This window comes from Nannospalax galili, unplaced genomic scaffold (genome assembly GCF_000622305.1).
Source record: "Nannospalax galili isolate Female #2095 unplaced genomic scaffold, S.galili_v1.0 scaffold56, whole genome shotgun sequence".
Taxonomy (NCBI): Eukaryota; Metazoa; Chordata; class Mammalia; order Rodentia; family Spalacidae; genus Nannospalax; species Nannospalax galili.
The window spans coordinates 3236906-3261923 of record NW_008340065.1 but is presented as its reverse complement, the minus strand read 5'-3'; the positions used below and the strand labels follow the sequence as shown (position 1 = coordinate 3261923).

General features: G+C 41.3%; 1 protein-coding gene across 1 annotated transcript in view; it reads right to left on the bottom strand.

Moving 5' to 3' along the window:
• The window catches only part of Hydin (HYDIN axonemal central pair apparatus protein), a 416625-nt gene that overhangs the window by 153533 nt on the left and 238074 nt on the right, over nt 1-25018 (bottom strand). The window contains exons 23-27 of the mRNA XM_008834989.1: nt 17097-17234; nt 16185-16263; nt 6511-6621; nt 6073-6282; nt 3890-4027 (exon numbers count right to left, since the gene is read on the bottom strand). Of these exons, the coding sequence (XP_008833211.1) occupies nt 3890-4027; nt 6073-6282; nt 6511-6621; nt 16185-16263; nt 17097-17234 (676 nt within the window). The remainder of the gene's footprint in view (nt 1-3889; nt 4028-6072; nt 6283-6510; nt 6622-16184; nt 16264-17096; nt 17235-25018) is intronic.

Sequence of the window (25018 nt, the reverse complement as noted above, 5' to 3'; positions counted from 1 at the left end):
CTTCCTTCCTTCCTTCCTTCCTTCCTTCCTTCCTTCCTTCCTTTCCCCCTCCTTCCTCCTTTCTTTCTTTCCTTCCTTCCTTCCCTCCTCCCCTCCCTCCCTCCCTTCCTTCTTCCTTTCTTTCCCTCCTTCCTTCTGTAGTCTCTTGTCAGGTATTTTGTCACTTTGCAGGTGTGCCTAGTTTCTTCTGGCTTGTGATAAATCACAGGTGTGAGTGTGACTTATTGCTGAGTCCCGAGAATCCCCCTGGAGAAGAGGCTGTGTGTGACATTTGAACAAGCTCTGCCAGCCTTTCAGAAAACAACCACTTCAGTTGGCAAACCATCCCAGGGAACAGAAAGCAGTGAAATTCTCATTTTTCTGAGCTGGTCAAGCATAGCATGAAGAAGGAAATTTATTGGACAATCATCACTTATTAACAAAGATATAGTAATAAAATATTAGCCGAACTCACATTGCATATACATGAATGTATTTTAAAACACAGGGGGAGGGGCTGGAGAGATGGATCAGTGGTTAAGAGCCATGGCTGCACTTGCAGAGGACCTGGGTTTGGTTCTCAGCACCCAGCTGGTGGCTAACAACCACCCATAACTCCAGTTCCAGGAGCTCTGTCAACTTCTTCTAACTTCTGCAGGCATTGCATGACAGGGGTACACTTACATACGTGGAGGCAACACACTCATGCATATAAAAAACACAAAGATGGTAGCATATAATACAGTCTTTTTTTAACCTAATAGATCTCAGAATCAAATGAATATTGGTACATTTAGGATGGCTATATCCCCCCCCTTTTTGGCAATGTGGAGACACAACTACATGATAATTAGAAATGAAATGAAACTTCTGATCAAAGAATAATTTAAACAGATGCTGCCGAATTATTCTCTATAGAGTTGCATCAGTTCACATTGACAGCAGCAACATAAATTCAAATAAATGCCTAAAAAGAGAAAGCTTAAGAAAAAACACAAACACAGTAGTAGCTATCAAAAGATAGAAATAAAATATCAAGACAATACAAGGAAGGAAATGATGCCATGGATCTCAGCTGTTCAATGAAAAGTATGATTAAAAGGCTAGAATTCAACCATGAACATTTCACGAGTGATTGACCTAAAACACAATGAAATAGACTATGGCAAATAATGTAAGGCAAAAAGGAGCAGAAACCACAACACTGAGACCAAGTGAAGTGGGGCAGATAGCATCAGAAAGGAACAAAGATGCCATGTAAAATAGGCCAAGTGCACAGTACATGCAGAACACTTAATAGAAATAAGATTTTATGTGTCAACACAGGAATGAACATAAAATAATTTTATTTATTTATTTATTTTTATTTTATATGTATGAGTGTTTTTCCCTGCAGTGCCCGTGGAGAACAGAAGAGGGTGTCAGATCCCCTGGAACTGGCGTTACAGATGACTGTTAGCTGCCATGTGGGTGCTGGGATTTGAACCCAGGTCTTCTGCAAGAACAACCAGTGCTCTTAACCACTGAGCAATCTCTCTAGCTCCCTATAAAATAACTTTTGCATGTGTATGTATGTAGGCTGTGCATGTGTGCATGCATGTGCATAGATGTGTGCGCACATGTATGTGGGGCATGTGTGTATGTGTGTGAACATGCACATTACATGTGTGACTGTATGTGGTGGTCAGAGGCGGATGTTGAGTGTCTTCCTCAATCACTCTCCACCTAATACATTGTCAGGGTTTCTCACTTGAACTGGAACTCAACAACTGGCAGCCTGACAGCAGCTACAACTTCAGTTCCAGTTCCAGCTATTGGCAGCTAACAGCAATCTGTAACACCAGTTCCAGGGGATTCAATGCCCTCTTCTGGTGTCCACAAGCATTGCAGGCATGTGGTGCTCTTATAAACATGCAAGCAAAACACTCATACACATGAAATAAAAATAAATAAGTAAAAAAACCACAAAAAACATCAATTAGGACTAGAGGAACTGGCAATTAACTTGAGAATGTGTAACAATTTGGGGGAAGAGTGGACTCAGTCATCAAAGTCAACAGCATTTATTATCTTTGGATTCGAAGATTGTAAATAGGGGCTGGAGAGACGGTTCAGTGGTTAAAAGCACTTGCTACTCTTCCAGAGGACCCAAAACAGGTAGTTCACAGCACCTGTACCTTCCACTCCAGGGGATCTCATGTCCCCTTCTGGTCTCCTTCAGCATCTGTACATATGTGGCATGGGCACACACACACAGACACAACATGCACACAGGTAAAAATAAAATATCTTTTTAAAAGGTATGAAAATGAAAAATTAAGTCTGCTCTTTTTGTATTTTATAACTTTCTATAACAATTATATTATTCTTAATTTTTTATTTTATTTCTTACCATTATTTTAAAATTTTTAAATTATTTTATTTATTATTTTTATTTTATGTGTATGAGTGTATTGCCTGCATGTATGTGATTGCATCCATGTCGTGCAATGCCATGGAGGTCAGGAGAGAGTTTTGGATTCCCCTGGAACTGGAGTTAAGGATGGTTTGTAGCCACCATGTGGGTGCTGGGAATAGAACCTAGGTCCTCCGCAAGAGCAGTCAGTGCTATTAGCTGCTGAGCCATCTCTCCAGCCCCTATTTATTATTTATTATTTATTTTATTTATTATTTTATGTGCATGAGTGTATTGCCTGCATGTATGAAAGCGCACCTGTGTTGTGCAGTGCCCTCAGATGTCAGAAGAGGGCACTGGATACCCTGGAACTGGAATTACAGATGGTTGTTAGCTGTCATGTGAGTGTTGGAAATCAAACCCAGGTCCTCTGCAAGAGCAGCCAATGCTCTCCAGGCCATATCCATTAGTTTTTTTTCTTTTTTTTTTAATGGAGACCCTATGTGTTATTCTTTTTTTTAATTTTTATTTTTTTAAATTTTAATTTTTAAAGCATATGTGTGTAATTACTGTATGTAGGTAAGTGCATCTGTCTCGTGCAATGCCCACAGAGGACAGAAGAGGCAGTTGGATCCCCTGGAACTGGAGTTACAGACAGTTGTTAGCTGCCATGTGGGTGCTGGGATTCAAACCCGGATCTTCTGCAAGAACAGCCAGTGTTCTTAACCGCTGAGCCATCTCTCCAGCCCCCCTTTGTGTTATTCTTATGAGGAGAAAAGGTACAACAAAAGTTTTTAAAAACTAGGGGACCAACATAATATGAACAGGAACTATCTCCCCAGTAGTTTCTAAAACCACCATGTCTTGCTACGGACTGCAGGTGTTTTCACACCTGCTAATGAAAAATTGCTTTTATTTGGGATAGTCAGTGGAGAGGACTGAGAAACTATAAGGGAAATTTGATGTACTGGTGTAAACCAAATAAATTCTGTATTGAGACAGAATCTTATTATGTAACCCAGGTTGGTCTGAGTGCTGGGATTTCGTGGGTATTCCACCATGCCTGCCTGAAATTGAATTTATTACCATAGAAAAATATTCACAGGTTATGTCTGACTTGTTCATCATGTGTACCTGGTGCCTAGACACATGATGCCCTGGTGCCTAGAAAATAAGTAATATAAGACTTGATAAATACTTGTTATATAAATGAGTTCCCTGGATCAGTCTGTCTGTCTGTCTGTCTATCCTCTATCTAATCTATCTATCTATCATCTACCCATCCATCCATCCATCCACCCTTCCATCTATCTATTTATCTATCAACAGAATCTCATATAGCTCAGTCTGACCTCAAATCTGCCAAGTAGCCAAGTAGCCATGGCTAGCCCTCATCAAACGCCTGATCCTCCTGCCTCAGTCTCCTGAATGCTGGGATTACAGTCCTGGAGGGAATGCTTGCCTGCCCTGGCTGTGGCTTGTAAGTTTGGCATGGGTCCCCCAGTGTTCACTCACCGACAGAGGCAGGATGAGAGGCTCTCCAGGGAGAAGGTTCTGTGGTGAAGACTGGTAGTTAGTAAGAACCTTGAACTCAAAGTCAACCTTTCCAATGTTCTTCAGTGTGATTTCACGCTCTGTGATGTGGTCAAACAGCTGAGAGGAAGGGAGGAATGATTGTCACCCACCCGTGGGATGTTGGTGTCACTCTGACAAAGTAGATCAACAAATGTATCCTACAGATGCATCCTCTGAATTTCATAAGACACTGATCAACCCACATTTGAGCATCACAAAAGGGGATCCTGGGACAGGACTACTGGGCCACACAAACCTGGCTCTTGGTCCTAACCACGGGTTTAGTTTAACTCTGGCCACAGGAATACACTTCAAATCCCTGTCTCTGGTACTTCACTATGGGAAGTTATATTTGAGGATCCTGAAGTAAGTTTTCTAAAATGAGGGGAAAACAAAGTATATCCTATCCTATGTAGAAAATGCAAGTCTTGAGTTTAGAATAATCTAGAATGACTTTTTCTACGTATGCAAGGAACCATGAACATAATATGCCAGTTGAGATTTTGCTAGTGTAATTTACCAGCTCATATGGTGGGGCCAACACCCAAATCTGACACCTATTTTAGGAGTCCCTAGGACAAGTCACGGCAAGGACTAGCTGTTTTGGATGGAATCAGGCACATTTAGGATGATATGGAGATAGCCTGAACTAGCTGTTTCGAAGAATACATCAGACATGAGTTGAAACCGATTTATCAGAGGACCCTGGAGGTGGGGAAGAAAAGAATTCTATTTGGTCAACACAATGGAGAAGGTGTCAGCTGGTCACAGATGAATCTGAATCCAGGAACTCTCTAAACTATAGATAGAAATGCATACACACAATTCAGTAATTTATACTTGGCATAGCTACGTAATGGGAAATCCCATTACAAATTATCAGTACAGATTGCCAAGATATATGGTCTCTGAGTACATAACACAAAATCTAACTGGGAAGACTTATACAGAGGATGAACTGACAGTTATCCCTGCCCCCAATTAGATAACATATTGCATTATGGCTGAGACTATACTTAAGTGTCAAGCAAAGATAAGAAGATGACTTTGAGATGGAGCTGAGCTGGATCTTACAGGATGAATAGGTTTGGGGGTGGCAGAGTGATATATAAGAAGGGATGATGCATGGTAAAGTGCAGAGACAGGAAGGACTGGGATGCATTAGGGCTAGCAACTAAACCGATGGCTACAATGGGGGATTTGGGGCAATGCAATTTCTGTAGAGAAGTATGAGTTAAGAGGATTTAGGGCATGCTCACTAGGTAATCTTATGGGTGACAGAGAAAGGAACTCATGGTGATTCACAGGAATGTCTACTGAGACCCAGACAAAGGATGGGCCAGACCTCCTGGCAAGGCTGGCAGGCTTTGCTTCCCATCCCCATCTTACAAATGGGGGGGGGGGGGAGGTTGCCAAGGCTTGGAAAGGTAAGGTGATAGCACAGTAGGAAGTCAAACAGGATAACGAACGGTGTTGTTTTCTTAATACTATCTTAATGGGATTAATTAGTCAGGGACTGATGGAATGAAGATACACTTTTAGGAAACTGTGTCTGGAAGTGATGTTTGTATGGGTTAGTGGTGGAAGCTGGGAATGCATCGGAATGCCTTGCTTGCAATGGGTTTGTAGACTTGAGGCATCAGTACTACCTGGGAGGGAGCTTGTTCAGGTCATCTTTGACTGCATAGTGAGTTTGAGGCCAGTCCCGTCTCAAAAAAAATTTAGGTATGGCTTGATGAAGTCCCGTAGTGTGATCACAATGGTGACTCAGAGTGGGGACTGGGATGGGTGACTTGGAAACATTGGATGTTGCAAGGATAGGGGATTTTGGGGAGACAGCAGTGAAAAAGCCTTGGAGATTATAAATGGATGGGCATGAGAAAATTGCAGTGTCTATGATGGAAACTTGAGTGTCTATGATGCTAAGTTGGGGGAGAGAGTGAGAGAAGCCAGTGAACATAACTGGTAAACTGATGGGAGCAGGAGGACCAGCAACAGGGATGCTGATTATAGATCAAGGGTGGGTGAGACAGTGAGACTGTGATGATCAGCAGTGATTCAAGAGAGATTCAAGGACAAAGGCTACATACGTGTTAAAAGCAAACCCAGAAAACCCGCAGTACCTGCAATCCATAGTTAATATCCTTGGTATTGAAGGAGTAGTTGACCAGGGACGCTTCTCCCTTCAGGATTATTTCGTAGGTGGGCCCTCCTTCTACTTCACACAGAGCCTTGGCCTGTGCAATGATGTTGCAGTGTCCATAGAAGGTGAATGAGATCTGATGGCTGCTGTGTGGCTGCAGAACTCCATAGAGCGGCAAAATGTCAAAGACCTGCCAAGAAAGTCATCCCACGTGGGAACGGCTATCAGTATGACAGGGGAGCTAAAAGCAATGTCAATGGACAGATGTATTCACAACTTTTAACTTGCTTAACCTGGTAAACAGTGACTAGTTCAGCATTCCAAACACATATGAAGGTATAGGCTCTGGAGAGATGGACATTTCTAATGTGGAGCATGTGCTTGGAAGTCAGTGCTGGGCACTGAGGACATTACTTACCTCTTCTATCCCAATGGAAAGCATCTCCTCCTGTTCAAAGATCCACAGGGATTCTGGGAAGTCTGCCTGGCTCTGGCTTCTTTCTGTTCCAGCAGAGCTGTATTTTATTTCCTAGAAATTGAAGAGTGAGGAAAGGTTATCACATATTTATAATGGCTCATCAGTATGCACCTCTCCATCACTGAGAGAAAAAAGGAAATATACATGATTTTTAAAATATGACATTTTTTTCGTAGGGAGATAATTGAATGATGCCTCAAATGTGCATATGTGGATGTTTACACAGTTATTTTAACAGGGCAACTCTGAAAGTGACTTAACCACCTACCAGTAGTAGGATGCTTTAAATAAAGTATGCGTGGTACCTCTCTATTCATGGAGGATGACACAATGTGCATTTACGGCCAGGAATAACACATATAACATGTTATTGAGAGAAAAAGGGTTTTCATTCATGTGAAATTACATAGGCCTCAAGTAAATCACACTCTGAGGGCATGAGTGAGTGCAAATTCATTCTGAGATTTGCATATGCAGAACAGGTATCTGGGAGATTGCTAGAAATTTCACTAGTATTTTTCTTTAGAATGATGGGATTTGGAGGATTTTTACTTTCATTTTTCTGTCTTGCTTGAATTTTCCATGGCAAATCATCAAACACTTAAATGATAAATGCTTTAAGAAAGGACAGGGGAAGGTATGTGTATGTCTCTACCCCATGTACTTATGTCTATCTATACCCCATGTGACTGAAGAGTCTTCATGAGCATCATTTAAATATCAAAAAAGTTATATAAGGAAAAATTAGTAAGGCTTCCAGTTCTATCCCTACTTCTCCAGATGGCCCTTAGGCAGCTGCTGTCCAGTTTTTGTCATCTGGTTATATTCTTCATTTGAACAGTATTTCCTATTGTTAGAATTGTTTCCATTTTTTTCTTTTATAAATAAAGCTTCAGTGTAGAAGGATAGTTATGTCTTCATATAAACACAGAGGCAATCTTCTAGAAGAGGGGGAATGCATTTTAACTATGCCTGCCAAGTAACATATCACAGAGTTTATACCAGTTTACACTCCTACCTGTAATGTATAACATTGCCTGTTCACATCCATTCATTGCCATGATTGATACACCTTTCTTTCTTTCTTTCTTTCTTTCTTTCTTTCTTTCTTTCTTTCTTTCTTTCTTTTTTTTTTTGGTCTTTTTGAGATAGGGTCTCACTGTAGCCCCCAGCTTTCTTGGAACTCACTACGTAGACCAGGCTGGCCTCAAACTCACAAAGATCCACCTGCCTCTGCCTCCCAAGTGAGGCATGTGCCACCACGCCCAGCTGACTGATACATTATTTAAAAGGCTGTGCTTAGCATGGATACACAGTGTGCTGGACAGTTTCAGTTGTCAACTTGACACACCTGGGAAGAGGGAATCTCAATTGGGGAATTTCCTCTATCTGATTGACCCCTGGGCATGTCTGTGAGGCATTTTCTTGACTGTTGAGTGATGTGGGAGGGCCCAGCCCATTGTGCCAGCCCTGGGCAGGTGGTCCTGTGTTGTATAAGAAAGCAGGCTGAGCACAGGCCAAGGGATCAAATCAGTAAACAGTGTTCTTCCTTGGCTGGTCACAGTTTCTGCTTCAGCTCCTGTCTCCAGGTTCTGGCTGAGTTCTTGTTTAGCTTCCCTCCATGATGGACTGTGAGCTGTAAAATGAAGTGAACCCTTTCCCCCTCAATTTGCTTTTGGTCAATGTTTTAACAATAGCAATAGAAATCAAACTAATATACAAAGTAATTTATTTTGTATTACTTTTTTGATTTTGTTTTTGCTATTTCTAAGGTGGCATAACAAACATCTTTCCTTTTCTTGTAAATTTTTTATTGAATTTTGTGTATTTGACAGAACATCTTTTATATACCCTTTCTCATGGGCACCCTCCCATGCTCCCCAACCCCAGAATTAATGCATTCTTTCATTTCTGTTAAGGCCTATCAAGTCAAGTTAATGTCCCCAGACATCCCCTCAGTGCAAGTTCATCCACTGAGGTCTAGTCAGCCTATCTAGAGTCTCTTCCTTTAAGATCAGCTCTTTCTCATCCAGCAGTAATCAGTTGCCCAATAGTTCTTTGGCTAAGATCGGGGACTGCTGCCTGTTTCCACGGTTCTGTACTGGGTTTTTGACTGCTTGAGTTTGCATGGGTCTTGTGCATGCTGACACCATTGCTGTAGGTTCATATGAGCAAGGTCCCAGGAGCCTGTAGGACTCTATTTCCATATGGTCATGTACCTCCTCCCTGGCTCTTACAATCTTTCTTCCCCCTCTTCCGCAATGGTCCCTGAGCCCTGAGTGAGTGGAGTTTAATATAGGAGTCCTGTTCAAGGACCCACACTCTGCAGACTCTTATTCTCTATGCTTTGGCCATTGTGTCCTTTTGTGTTCATGGCCCTCTGTTGCATGAGGGAGCTTCATTGATGAGAGTTAACAGATGCATTAGTGTTCTCTCTACCTCTTGTTCTACTGTGTTCCATGAGCCTTAGGTGTAGAGGTTGCATTGTAGATGTGCCACTTAGGCTTGGGAAATTCACAGACAATCTCTGTGTATGGCCAGATATGGAATTCTGTAATAATCTCCATCTGTTGCAAAAGAAGATTCTTTGATGAGTGGTGACTTGTATACTTGTCCCCTCTCATTGAGTGTACTTTAAGTCCAATTAAGTAGCTGTTGATTACCCCCAAGATAAAAGTACCATTACTGCCCCAATATAGTTTGCTATGAGGGTCATTGTTGTGGTTATTAGGCCTTAAAGCTTGGGTTGGACTATCAATTGATGTTCTCTCTTATCAGCTTGCATAGTGCTCTCCAAAACTAGGAGAGCTAACTTTCAGGGACGGCAGTTTCCAGGTTCATTCTAGCTTAATTGCTCCAAATCCCGTGTCTGAAGTATGTCCTGTCTTCAGCAATATGGCCTTACCTTCAAGTTCTGGGAGGTGATCAAGGGTTGTGGCAATAGCCTGTGTAATTTTGGGAGTCTCCTGGACTACCCTGGTCAACAACTCAAAGGGACGTTTCTTCTGTCTGATACTGTTACTTGTTATGTAGCCTTCAGCTATACACATGGACTCATGCAGAGATACTGTATGTGAATTTTTCAGTAGGCTTTTGGGCTAATATGATTCCCTCCGGTTTTTTACATTAGCTAGGCATAATTTATCTCTCCTCTCTCTGTCCCTGTCTAACCCTCCCTCCACAACCTCCCCAGTTAAAGTATCCCCATTTCTCCCTGTCTCCTATAGTCCCCTCTCTCTTGAGATCCTTCTTCCTCTTTACTCCCATAGTTCCTTGTATAGCCCTCCCTCTCCCATTTAAATACCCCATTTTACCCATTTCTCTCTTAGTAAAACCTGTCTCCTACTGTTCTCTCTCAGGTTCCTTCTTTACCTTTACCTCCCTAGTTGGTTCTTTTCCATGTTCCTGGCTCATGCAGTTACATAAGGATATATACTCACATATAAGGATTCGGTGCTATTATCTACAAATGAGGGAGAACATATATTATTTATTTTTCTGAATCTGTGTTATTTCACTTAGTATAACAGTTTCTAGTTCCATTCATTTACCTGCAAATTTCATGATTTTGTGTTCTTTACCACTGAGTAGAATTCTATTGTATAATAGAATTTTCATTATCCACTCACAAGTTGAGGGGCACTTAAGTTGCTTCCATTTCTTAGCTATTGTGAAGAGAGTAGCAATAAAGATGGATATACAAGTACCTCTGCAGTAGGATGAGTCTTTCGGGTATATGCCAAGGAGTGGTATGCCAACTGAGGTTCATTTCAAGAGTTCTTTACACTGCCTTCACGGAGTTGCGTGAGTTTGCAATCCCACCAAGCAGTGGATGAGCATTTCTCTTTCCCCACATCCTCTCCAGCATTTAGTGTCATTTGTTCTCTTGATCTTAGCTGGTCTGACTGGGGTAAGACGAAATCTTAAAGTGGTTTTAATTTGCATTTTCTTAATTACTAATAATGTTGAACATACCATCTTTATTTCTTCATTTCAGAACTCTCTGTTCAGATCCATAGCCCACCTTTTAATAGGGTCATTTGTTTTCTTGATTCTTTGTTTTTTGAGTTCTTTATGTATTCTGGATGTTAAACCTCTGTCAGATGTGTGCTGGTGAAGATTTTCTCCCACCCTGTGGGTTTTATCTTCACTTCCTTGGTTGTCTCTTTTGCTGTACAGAAGGTTTTAAGTTTAATGAGGTCCCACTTGTAGATTGTTGACCTTAATTCCTGAGCAACTGATGTCTGATTTAGAAAGTCCTTTCCTGTACCTATATCTTGTAGGTTACTGCCAATGTTTTCTTCTAATGGTTTCAGAGTTTCAGGTTTCACATTGAGGTCTTGTATCCATTTGAAGTTGATTTTTGTGCAAGGTGAAAGATAAGGGTCTAGTTTCATTCTTCTACAGGTGGAGACCCAGTTTTTCCAATACCATTTGTTGAAGATGCTGTTTTTCCTCCAGTGAGTGTTCTTGGCAACTTTGTCAAAGCAGAGCTGAAACTGCATGTACTTGTGTTTAGGTCTTCAATTTTGTTCCATTGATCTATGTGTCTATTTGTGTGTGTGGCAGTATCATGCTGTTTTTGATGACTATAGCTCTGCAATATAGTTTGAAATCTGATATAGTAATCCCCCAGCATTGCTTTTTGTGCTCAGGGTTGCTTTGTGCTTCCATTTGAATTTTAGGATTTATTTTTCTAATTCTGTGAAAAATACCATGGGGACTTTTTTGGGATTGCATCAAATTTATATATTGCTTTTGGTAGGATGGTTATTTTCACAATATTAATTCTTCCAATTCATGAGCATGGGGTTTTTCTTCCATCTTCTGGTGTCTTCCTCAATCTCTTTTTTAAAAGACTTAAAATTTTCATTGTAGAGATCTGTATGTCATTGGTCAGATTTATTTCAAGATTTTTTTTAGGCTACTGTGAATGGAAGGGTTTCCATGTACTTCTCTGATTGCTTGTTATTGGTAAATAGAAAGGCTACTGATTTTTATGCATTAATTTTGTAACCTGCCACTTTATGGAAAGTGTTAATCATTTCTAGGTGTTTTCTGGAGGAATTTTTGGAATTTCTTAGGTATAGTATCACATCATTTGCAAAAGGAGATAATCTGACTTCTTTTCCAATTAATATTCCTTTAATTTCCTTCTCTTGTCTTATTACTCTAGAAAGAGTTTCAAGCACTATATTGATAACGGACATCCTTGTCTGGTTCCTGATTTCGATAGGAATGCTTCCGGTTTTTTTCCACTTAGAATTACATTGGCTGTGGGTTTGTTGCATATAGTTTTGACTATATTGAGGTATGTTCCCTCCGTTCAATTCCCTCTAAGACTTTTAACATAAATTCATGCTGAATTTTGTCAAAGGCATTTTCTGCATCTATTAAGACTGTGTGATTTTTATCTTTGAGTCTATTTGTATGAGTTATGACATTTATTGACTTATGTATAATGGAACACTCTGGAATAAAGCCGACTTGATCACTGTGGATGATCTTTTTGATGTGTGTCTGTATGTAGTTTTAGAATTTTGTTGAAAAATTTTACATCTATTTTTATTAAGGATATAGGACTATAGTTTTCTTTTTTGGTTGTATCTTTATCTGGTTTTGGTATTAGAGTGATACTGGCTTCATAGAAGGAATTTTTGAGTTCCCTCTCTTTCTATCTTTTTGAATAATTTAAGTAGTATTGGTTGTAGATCTTTGAACGTCTGGTAAAATTCTGCTGTAAACCTATGTGGGTCTGGGCTATTTTTAATCAAGAGGTTTTATATTTCTGTTTCAATTTCCTTATATGTTATGGATTGGTTTAAGCTGTTGATCTCTTCTTGGTTTAGCTTTGGTGGTTCCAATGATTTCAGCTTTTCATCCATTTCTTTTAGGTTTTTAAAAGTATTACCTTATAATATTCTGGATCTTTTGGTGTCTGTTGTAATATTTCTCCTTTCATCTCTGATTTTGTTGATTTGGACTTTCTTTCTTTCTTTTGGATAATTGGGCCAAGGGTCTGTCTATCTTGTTTATCTTTTCAAAGAACCAGTTCTTAGATTCATTGATTCTTTGTATTGTTTTCTTTGTTTCTATTTCATTAATTTCTGGTCCGATTTTTGTTATTTCTTCTCATCTGCTGGGTTTGCATTTCATTTGTTCTTGTCCTTCCAAAGTCTTGAGTTGCAATGTTAAGTCATGTATTTGCATTCTTTCTGATTTTTACTGTAGGCACTTAGAGCTATAAACTTTCCTCTTAGGACTGCTTTTAAAGTGTCCCAGAGGTTTTGCTGTGTTGTATTATCCTTTTTGTTTAGTTCCAGGAATACTTTTATTTCTTTCTTAATTTCTTCTTTGACCCATTAATCATTCAGGAGTGTGTTTTTTAGTCTCCATGAATTCATGTAGTTATTAGGATTTCTTTTGGTGTTGATTTTAAGCTTTATTGTACTGTGGTCTGATAGAATGTATGGAATTATTTCAATTTTTTTGTATTTATTGAGGTTTGTTTTATGTCCCAGAGAAAGTTCCATGAAGTACTGAATAGAAAGTGTATTCTTTGGTGCTTGGGTGGAATATTCAGTAGATGTCTGTTAGGCCCATTTGATGTAATTTAATCAGGCCCATTGTTTAATTCAGATGTCTCTCTGTTTATTATTTGTCTGGTTGATCTATCTAATGGAGACGGTGCAGTATTTAAATCCCCTACTATTACTGAGTTTGGGTTAATCTTTGTCTTAAAGTCCTGTAGTACTGTTTTCTTTCTTTCTTTTTTTTTTTTAATGAAATTGTGTGCACTAGAGTTTGGTGCATTTATGTTCATGATTGTAATATCTTCTTGGTCAATTATTCATTTGATCAGAATGAAGTGACCCTCTTTATCTCTTCTGATTAATTTTAGTTTGAAATCTATTTTGTCAGATGTTAGAATTGCAACCCCTGCTTGTTTCTTAGTGCCGTTTGGTTGGAATATTTTTTTTTCCTACTTTCACCTTAAGGTAGTGCCTGTCCTTGTAGGTGAGATGGGTTTCTTGCAGAGAACACAAAGATGGATTTTGTTTTTTAATCCATTCAGCTAGCCTGTGTTTTTTGACTGGGGAGTTCAGTCCATTAAGTTATTGAAAGATTTGTATTGGTTGCCATCATTTTAATTTGTTTTCATTATTGGTCTAAATTTGTGTTTCCACAATTATGCCTTCATTTAGTTTCTTTCTTTCCCCCCAGGGTATAGTTGTTCCTTTCTCCATTCTTTGTATTGCTCTGAGTATTCTCTGAATGGCTGGCTTATGGACAGGAATTCTTTCAGCCTATTCGTGTCATGGAAGATTTTTCTATCCCCTTCAACTACAATTGACATTTTTGCTGGGCAAAGTATTCTGGGTTGGCATCTATGGTCATTTAGAACTGGAAATACTTTGGTCCGGGGTCTTCTGGCTGTCATAGTTTGCACTGAGAAGTCAGCTGTAATTCTGATGAGTTTTCTTAGTATGTGACGTTGTTCTCTTGCAGCTTTCAGTATTCTCTCTTTGTTCTGTACATTTAGTGATTTTTACTATGGTATGCTGTGGGGAGTTTCTTTTCTGGTCCTGTCTATTTGATGTTCTATGTGCTTCTTATATTTTTATGGGCATGTCCTTCCTTAATTTTGGGAAATTTTCTTCTACAATTCTGTTGAAGATCTTCCCAATACCATTTACCTGAGATTCTTCTCCTTCCTCTACGCCTATGATGCATAAACTTGGTCTTTTTGTGGTGTCCTGCATTTCCTGCATACTCCACTCCTGTGTTTTAAAATTTTTCATATTCTTTGCTTGACTGGCCCAGTTGTTCAACTTCGTTGTCCAATCTTGATATTTTGTTTTCCATTCCATTCATTCTTTTGGTGAGGCTTTCTCCTGTCATTTCTAATTGGCTTATTGAGTTTTTCACTTCCTTCTTCATTTCAACCTGACTTTTCTTCAATGTTTCTATCTCTTTTGTGAATTCAGTCAGAAGTTTATCCCTATCTTCTTTTATTTCTTTGATTTGTTTGTGTGTTCTTTAAATTCATTGAATTTTTTGATCGTGTTTATGATTGTTCTTTTAAATTCTGTGTCTTGGGTTACCTCTAGGGGGTTCTCAGTACAGAACTCTTCTATAGGACTGGTGGTGTTTAGTGGGAACATATTATTTTCATTTTTCACATTATTATTTTTCATTGTGATTTTGGAATATGGATTTCTTTTGTTGTTTGTGATTCTGGTATGAAACTCAAGCCCTCCTTTGTTGAGTGGAAGTCTGATTCTGTTTGTATTATTGATGTGCCTCAGTTGTTTCCTGATTATGAATGAAAAGGTGGCTGGTCTAGGCCTCAGGTTCTTTCTTTTGATTTTATATTGGAGGGACCAGATGGCTCTAGTCTGGACACTCAGGAGCTCTCCAGGAGGCTGAAGAAGCCCTGGCTAGTTAGGAGCACTTCAGAAGCCTCAGATGGGTAGTGTCAAGGTCCAAAGAAAGGAGATGGGAGATGGAAGTGCTGGTCCCTACTAGTCAGGGCAGAAAGGCTGAGCCCTGAAGCATGGGAGAGACTGCAGATGGTCCCAGAGGAGGGGTATGGACACAACACTATTTGGGAAGCTCACTCCCTGGAGGCCCAAGTCAGGCACCAGTCAGGTATTCTCAGGCTTTCTCCTAAGGTCTGAGCCCCTAGCTGCTAGCAGTCATAGCATCTGAGAAACTCACTAGGCAGAGGCCTGATTCAGATGCTCTCAGGCAGTCTGCAATGGTCTGGGCCTCTACTAACCAGGAGAGAAGCCTGGCCCTGGGGCAGTGGGCAGGGCTGCTGGTGTGGTCCCAATGTAGGGGGATGGGTATGGTATGATTTGGGAAGCTCACCACCACTCAAGAAGCCAGATGCTGGATTCAACAAACATTTCTCTATTGGAATCCCCTGTGTCTCCAATGGTTTTCTTAGGCCATCATTCTAAAGGATAATTTAAGGGTATATGGTGTCTGTGTGTGTACATGTTCATTGTGTGCACGTGTGTGGAGGCTAGAGGTCAATGTTGAGTGTCTTCTTTGATTGACCTCTACCTTATCTTTTGAGATTAAATTCTCTCATTGAACTTGAAAGTTCACCAATTTGGCTAGGCTGTAGGAATCCACCCTCCATACCTACTATACCAGTGCTTGGATGACAGATGTGTACCACAGAGACTGACTGTTTACATGGGTTCTGGAGAGTCAAATTCAGGACCTCTTGCTTGCACAGCAGGAGCTTTTCCCCACTGAGCCATCTCCGTAGCCCAAGGGTGTGCATTTCCTCTCTTGATCTTCCCTTTGTTTTTACTATGGCAGTCCTGAGGAAGTCTTATGTAGCCTCTATGTAGAGAGTGGAAAAGCACAAGACCACCCAGGCCTGGAGATCACTGACACTTTTCTCTTTTGGAGATCTGCATCTTAAGGTACCCCGGACTCTCACTGTGGCGATGGCTCTGGGGAGAAGCAGACAAAGGTCCATGACCTCAGCTTGACTTCACTCAGCATTGTACTTGGCACCCTGTTCCTGGTACTCCTTAACTTTTGGAAGGATCCTCTACTTACACCCCTCCCCATTCTGGGCAAAGGAACCGTACCTCTGAGGCCATGGTGGATGCTGTGGGTTTTTTTATTTCTCTTTCTTCAGGTCCAGCTTCATCATCTATAAGGATAGTCCTGGGGAGTGTAAGGAAATGAGAGAGTCAGTCATTTGGCAGCCATTGCCACCCAGCCCAGAGGTGTCCCCTCCCTATCTTCTTCTTTCCCTCTGTCACAGATCCAAAATAACTACAAGTTCTCACCTAAGGGACACCTTTCTCAAGATGTCAGCTGGTGGTGCTCAACTGTGCTCAGCTGTCCTCTGCCTTCAACTGCACAGAGTAGATCCCTAAATTGGTCAGTTTTCCATAGAGTCCAACCCTTTCCTGGAGCAATCAACTTCATGTCCAACTTACAAAATGTCCTAGGAAGCTCTGACAATTTTTTAGACAGTTTGGATGTGTCCTCAGCACTCAAGGTTAAATTTCATGTCTTATTTTGTTTTGGGGACTGGGTGTTACTGTGCATCCCAGGCTGGCCTCAAGCTCATAATCATTCTGCCTCAGACTCCTGAGTGCTGGGATGATAGGTAGGTGCTACCACAGCCATCAAAATCTCACTACTTCTTGGAACATTTTATTATGAGGACAAAATGTTTGATGAATGATCACATCCCTTTCTGCTTGCTACCCTGAGCCCCATTCTGTCTGCAGAGTTCTGCTCTGTGGAGTGGAAAAGAAAGGCTCAGTGCCATAGGGTTGAGGGCTCTGCTTCCTCCTGAGAGCAAAGGTGGCTCTTAGCTCCCTATGCAGTGGCCAGTGGTGGGCCTCACACATAGAAGACACTCACTAAACTGTTGCCTGGTGAATGATTGTATAAACAGCTGAGAAACAGGTACTGAGAATGTAAGTCTGATGAGAGAAAGAATGTCATTAAGGGAAAACCCACACTGGCACTGTGTGTCTACTTACTTAATAGAATCACTGAAATCCATGTCAGTGGAATCTATTATAACTGGGGCTGCTGGCGAGCTGGTAGTTACAGAGGTTTCTGGGATTGACTCCGTTTGGGACATGAAGGCACTGTAGGGCTTGACGCATGGCACAAACCTACAAAGGTGAGGAGGCAATGCAAACTGAAAACTGGTGGCCCCCAGGCTCCCATTTTTCCAAGGCCAACCACCATATCCTAGACCAGGAAGACCTAGAAGGACAGCTTTGCACCCTCTCTTAGACTTGATTTTATGGCCTACCCATCTCAGTGTGGGCCCAGGATACTCTCTCTGAGTACCCACAGGCTCCTGGGCTTCCCTTCTTCATCTTATGTTGATCTCAGATTTTTTTAAAAAATTGTTTTTATTGAATTTTTGTATATTTCATACAGAATATCTCAAACAATCTTAATCATCTTTATACCTCCGTCTCCACTGGTACCCTCCCATAGCCCCCACACTGAAACCCATATACTCTGTCATTTGTGTTAAGGCCCACTGTGTTAAGTCAGTGTCCCCAGACACCCCCCAGTGCAAATCTATCCACTGAGGTCTAGTCAGCCTATGTAGAGTCCCTTGTTTAGGAAGATCAGTTTTTCCTCACATAGCAGTAATCAGTTGCCACTATTTCTTCAGCTAAGTTTGGGGGTCTGCTGTTCATTTCCCTATTACCTTCTTACATCCATCCTTCTCATCCCCAATAGACCATGAGCTCACTAAAGACTTGTTTCTAATAGGGCACCAGATACAGTGCCTTCCCCACTTCCTGTCAGGGCCCTGAAAAAAAAAAGCACAACCTTGTCCCTTATAATGCCTTATTAGTTTTCAGTGACTTACTTAGCACATCCTAGTCCTGGTACCACCAATGAACTTTGCTGTCACTCAAATTCCGGAGAAATTAGGAGGCTGCATCTAATGTTCATGTTTCACTCATTAGATTAGAAAGGGCACTAGCTATCAGCAGGGTCAAAGCTAAGGTGATTTTCACTTATTTTTTTAATATTTATTATTGTTTTTTTTATGTGTATGCATGTAATTGCCTGCATGTAGGTAAGTGCACCCGTGTTGTGCAATGCCTATGGAGGACAGAAGAGACTGTAGGATCCTCTGGAACTGGAGTTACAGACACTTGTTAGCTGCCATGTGGGTGCTGGGATTCAAATCCAGGTCTTCTGTAAGAGCAGCCAGTGTTCTTAACTGCTGAGCCATCTCTCCAGCCCCCCAATTCACTTATATATTCATTCTGGTCCTATATGCACTCAGAGGCTCAGTAGAAATACCATCTAATACATGAAGTTCCCACCATGGCCACAACTTCCCTTTGGAGGAGGAAATTCTCCCCAACTGAAGCTTCACAGCATCCTCTCTATGTTTCTTTTAGGATGCTGTCCACTTCCCACTGTGGCCAGGAGTGCTGTTTCCTAAACTCCATGATTACCTTCAGGATTTCTATCTATCAAGTATTGCCCAATAAAGAAATTTTATTGAGGCATAATTTACATACCAAATTAGCTCACCAGTATACAGTTTGATGAAATTTTACAACATATTTACCTGTGTAACTACCATGCTATTCATAGACAAACATGTTCCTTTCATCCCTAAAAGTTACATATCATCCTTGCTGACTTGTTTTATGACATTGTAGATCAGGTTTGCCTACAGGTTCATAGAAAGGAATAAGAAATATATACTTATTTGTGTCTGACTTCTTTGGTTCAACATAAAATTTTTGGGATTTGTGGTGCTGTTACATGGAACAGTAGTTTTGTTTTGTTTTGATTTTTAAACTGGGTAGTATTCCACAGTATGGTACTTACCAGTCTTCTGTTGATAGACATCCAAACTGTTGACAGCTTTTGGATGCTGTTAATAAAATTGCTATGGACATTTTCATATAAGTCTGTGTGGATATGTATTTATTCTCTGCCATGGTTTGTGTCTGGAATGCCCCCAAGGCCTATGTGTTAAAGGTTGGTGCTATTCAGAGGTGGTAGAATTTCTGTGAGGTCAGGCCTAGAGGGAGAGCTTTAGGTCACTGAGGAGAGAGTGGAACCCTGATCTCTTCCTCCTTCCTTTGCTCCCTGTCTCTTGATATGAGTGGTTTTATTCTGCTTTATGACCCTACCATGATGTGTTGCCTTGTCACAGGCCCCAAAGAACCAAGGAAAACCAACAATGGACTGATGCCTCTAAAACTGGGAGCCAAAGCAAACCTTTTCTCTTTATAAGATGATTGGCTTGGGTGGTTCTTTTTTTTTTTTTTTAAATAGTAATGGAAAGCTGATGAATGCATTCTTCTTGGATAAATTCCTTTGTGGGAATCTGCTGAATTGTATAACCTATGCAAGTTTAACATTAAAGGAAACTGGAGGAAATTGCTAAACAGTTTTCCAAAGTGGATGCACCACTTTTTAAATTTTAGAATATTTTTATTACTCCACAGAAAGGAAATTTTAACACATTTTTTCCAGAAATAACTTGAAGAAGGTTATATAAAAATATATACACAATGAAGTTTAAGGGGGTGAAAATAGGAATAAGCAATGTCATGGTGTTAGAGGGGGGAGTCAGTTACCCCTCCTACCCAATTGGTCAGCCTTAGCTGCATGTGGGGAAGGGGCTAAGGATATACAAGCTGAGAATGCCGTAAGGGACCTCTCTCAGCATTTTGTGTGGCTGTCGGGAAGTCACAGGATCTATATCTGAATGTGGACTTTGCAACACAGCCATAAATGCTGGTCTTCTGTAAATAAACCCCTATACTATGTTCTGTTAACAAGCCCAACAAACTAGTTAGGATTAAAAAAAAGACAGATGTAATGGAAACCTTCATTATTACCCCAAAGTTGACCCCATATTGGCAAATCCTTTGGTGGATAGACCATTTTACATTATTACCTGAGGTGCCAGACGGTTCAGGTTGGGCCATAGTCTCATTCACACTTGCTATTAAGTTTTGTTTTAACCACTCAATGATTACACAGTGATTGCATGTTTTATATTCATTAATATACTTCTTTTTAGGGAAATTTTATATAATTATTATAAATGAAAGCCCAGTATTATTTGATTTTGAAAAATCAGCTGGGATATTAAAAAAAATCAATGTTATTGATATTTGCCTAGTGATGGCTTTGAACATTGCCTGTTCTTTTTAAGAAGGAAGGTCAGTTCACTTTCTCATTGAGAAAACCTGGGGCTGGCACCATCCACAACTGGGCTCATTGCTTTACAGAACTATGAGCATTTGGAGGTCAGGATCCTCTTCACAGACCTGTGATATAAAGTCTAATACATACACATGAGCTTGATTGCTGTTTGATTGACTGACTGCCTGGTTGGCTGGCTGGCTGGCTGGCTGGCTGGCTTGCTGGGTGGGTAGTTAAATGAGAATAGTTGAGCAGCAGGTAAATTTGACTGCTCCCCCACTGATGGCCTGATCTTTCTTGAGCATCCACTGGGCTTGTTCTCGACCGGATGCCTTTAGTTGACTATGCTTCTTGACAGAGGTTCTATGTTGGGTGAGGTGCTAGAAAAATCTCCTGAGAAACTCAATACAATGAAGATTCTTGACTCTCATCCTTGGGTAGATCCTGATTCAGCAGGCTTCAGGTAGGGCCCAGGAGTTAGTTTTAAGTCTTCCCAGATGCTTCTATTGGACAGTGAGACTGAGCAGGCACCATGGGCGAGAGTGTCACTGTGACAGCTTAGGATAAAGCTGATAATTAATGTGGGGTTAACACTATAGCCTTACCAGTAGGGACAGTGAGAACCAGCAAAGGACAATTTTGAGCATTTATTAAATCACCCCAGGTCAGCAGAGATGTCTAGGGGGGACCCTCTGCTGGGCCACTGTGCACATAAATAACTCTCTCATCCAACATTGGCACCCCTCCTGGGATCTCTTCCAGATTGAAAAGAGCATGTGGGAATGTATGTCAAGGAAAAATACAAAGCTGTGGTATCTGCACACCTGAGGAAAAACAACACCTCAACCAGGAAGCAAGAGGTCTTTTTGGAAAAAAAAACAAGAGACACTAACACAGTTCATTCTGAGCCACAGGAGATGACAAGACCTTTACTTCCAGACTGGAGGCTTTAATTTATTAAAATTTGCTCTCCCCAAATTCAAACAGAACATTGGTAGAGCTTTTGGGATCAGATTTATTTTACCCTGAAGTATAGATGATTACATTTCTGTTACACTGACCCTCATGGGAATAGATTTCTGTTATTTTTTAAAAGAGCGTGTACAGCAATCAAAGAAAATCAATATCGCTCCAATTCTAGAAGAATCTCTGGATACACTGGGAGAGGACATGCCCTGACAGCATCTTGAGAATGTCAAACACAGGCCGGTCAGCAACTGACCTGGGCTCAGGTGTCTTTCTTTTTGTGCTTTATTTTGGACTCTTGGGTAAGGATCAATATAACACTTTATGCTGCAGAGTTAAAAAAAAATCCACCACACTCATTTCCTATTCTCCCTTTACAGCTAGCTGCATGGTAGGGGAACAAAAGCCCAAGAATCAGCTTGTGTTTCAGCTGTGTGTTGGAATTCTTGGGTTATTTTCAGATGGGAAGGTGAAGGTCAGACATCCACTCAGGTCTGGGCAGTGCAGTCTAGGTCTTAGTGGAGAAAGGATAGTGGGAGTAGGGAGCTTTGCAGTAGACACTAGTGACTGCTGATTTGTTTATTCACTGGATTTGAGTTCTGAGAGTTCCCCCTACTGAGGATTAGAATAACCTCTGCTGTAGCTGTATGAAAAAGGCCTGCAGATGGGCTTGTCTGCCTGGACAAAGAGAACTCACATAGGCTGTTTTCCAAATTGATGATGTAGAAGATGCTGATGGCCCATGTCTAGATCCCCCTTACTAGGAGGGTGTGTGCATGGCCTGGGTTACTGTGTGCTGAGCACACCTTTCTCTGGAACATTGCCCTGGCCTAATAGAAGCTGCCTCGCCCACCAAGAGTTGCTCAGGAGACTGCATCTTCCCTCAGGAAAGGTGCATACACGTAGTCAAAGGTCTGTTTGATTTGGTGATGCTCTAACAGTCCAGCCTCCTTATCTGTGAATGGAACAAATCTTCATGACACAGTCTACTCTCCATAGCTCCCTGTGGGATCGGGCAGAGGTTAGACCACTTCTGAACTCACATCTCCCTATTTCCCCTCCATTCTATCCTGCTTCCCTTACTCTTTCGTAGTTTCTCCTGAGAATTTTTCTTTAATCAACCACTTCTAGAAGTACCATTCCGGCCTCTGCCTGGAGGGAATCCACTGGAGCAGTGTGTGATTTCAAAGAGGACGGACCTTGGCTTTGAGCAACCCCAAGGCTAGTGGGTAAGAGTCAGAGACCTAGGAGTGGGAATAACTGAAAACTAAGAACACAACACTTCATGACCAAACCTCTGACTCTCCCCTACTGCCAGGAGCTCTCCCATTCTGTACTCTTCCCAGTCGCACAGTTGTCACCGAACTGTCTAAGTACCAAGAAAGTTCTTTCTCATTGACAGCCCTTGGGACATGAGATCCCTCTGTCTAAAATGCTCTATATCTTTGTTCAGCTCACATCTGCTCAACCTTCATACTTCGCTTTGCTGTTACTGGGACACAGTCTCTGACCCTGAGCTCAGGTCAAGGGGCCAGCTCCATGCTATTTATTTATTTATTTATTTATTTACTGATTGATTATTTTTATTATATGTGTATGAGTACAATGCCTGAATGTGTGTTAGTGCGCCTGTGTTGTGCAATGCTTGTGGAGGTCAGAAGAGAGTGCTGGATTCCCCTGGAACTGGAGTTATGGACAGTTGTTAGCCACCATGCAGGTTCTGGGAATTGAACCTTGGTCCTCTGCAAGAGCAGTCAGTGCTCTTAACCACTGAGCCATCTCTCTAGCTCCCCCTCCCCATGCTTTTAGAGACCCTATATTATAATTCCCTCAGTAGCAGGGACAGGAGTCAGGTCTGTCTCCATCATCACATCCCCATAACCAGAGCACAAGAATCTGTATAAAGCTTCAAGAAGTTGTTCAATATTTACTGGATGAGAAATTCTAGAAAAATGTTCTGTAGGGCTGTAGAGATGGCTCAGCAGTTGAAATGCTTGGTATGCAATATAAGGACCAGATTTAGGAACTCCAGAACACATGCAAATGCCAGGTGGACATGGTAGCCTACCTGTAATTCCAGCAGTCTGAAAGTTGAGTTAAGACAGGTTCCCTGGAGCAGGCCGGCTAGCTAGGTTAGCTGTATCATGAATTCTGGGTTCAAATGAGAGACCCTGTCTCCATGAATAAAGTAGAGAGCTATCAAGGAAGACTCCCGATGTCAACCTTAGGCCTCTACATATATGTGCACCTATATACATATGAGAATATATACACATGCACACTCACCATACCCACATGTGCATGAGAGGAAGAAAAGTTCCTGTAATTTTCTTCTAGTAAGAAGACTGATAATAATCTTATTTTGGGGGCTGTAAGACAGTTCAGTGGGTAAGATGCTTGCTGGGAAGGCATCAGGACCTGAGTTCAGATGCCCCACCCCCACCCCCACAACATAAATGCTGGCCATGGCAGCCAGGTGTGGTGGCACATGCCTTTAATCAGCATTTGAGGGGCAGAGGCAGGAGGAGCTCTGTGTGAGGCCAGCCTGGTTTACATAGTGAGTTACAGGCCAGCTAGGGCTATGTAGTGAAACCCTTTCTCAAAAAACAAGCAAACAAAATTGGCCATGGGCATATGCTTCTGTAACCTCTGTGATGAAGTTGGGTGTCAGAGAAAACAGGTGGCTCTCTGGAATTTCCCAGTTAGTCTAATCAAAGTGATGAGTTCCAGGTTCATTGAGAGAATCTTTCTCAAAAAATAAGGTGGAGAGTGATAGAGGAAGACATCCAAAATCTACCTGCCTTTGGCCTCCACATGCACAGTTAGGCAAGTGTGCACATGTGCACACACATGCACATACTGTGACAGTGTGGCTGAAACAACTCCATTTTGTATCCTCGGAGCCAAGCAGGCCCAACCCAGGACTAAGTCTGGTTCTAGTAAGCACCTGCCCTCCTCCTCAGAGTCCAATTCTGAGAAATAGCACACAAGGCTATGACTGCTTATCTTGTGCTTCTAGATCCTTGCTTGCTTGCCTAAGCAGGAACTGACTTGTTTATCTAAGATGCCTCATGACTTATAAACCCCATGACTACCTCCTGACTTATTTATGGAAGATACTGCACAGGACTTGTAACCCCATGACTGCCCCATGATGTCTTGTGACTTTTGCCTTTAAAAGCTTTGCCTTTCTCCCTGTTGGCACTCCAATCTCTATTCCCCAGCTGGAGCTGCAGTTGGCTGGAAACTCTAATAAATAATTTGGCTGATTGGATTCTGATCAGTCTGAGTGGTCTTTTCAGTGGTCCTGAACTCTGTGACAATACCACCCACACACATATATACATACAATCTTGGGTTGTCCAAATATTACATTAGATGCTGTCAAAATGACCCCAATGATCCCTCCAGTTGCTATGAGTATGACTCTGCAATGTGGCCTCCCCTCCCATCAACAGGCAGAGTCTATTTCCTTCAGACCCTGAATCTGGGCTTGGCTTCTCTGGTCAATGGTGAGGCATTAGAAAATGTGATGCAAGTAGCAAGTTTATCATCTAGTGCCAAGTTTGAGCATGCATTATTAGATCTAAGGATTTTTTTTAACATTTCCCTTCTTCCTGTTGGTTATTTTGCTTCTGTTTCTTCCATTTTGAAAAGCCCACCCTTTCCCCTTCCCCTTCCCCCTTCTTGTTTTCTTCTTGTTTTGAAAGGGGGCAAAGGATAATCATTGCTTTAAACTGCACTTCTGGAGGGCATCTTCCCCGTCTCCAAACTCAAAAGTTAC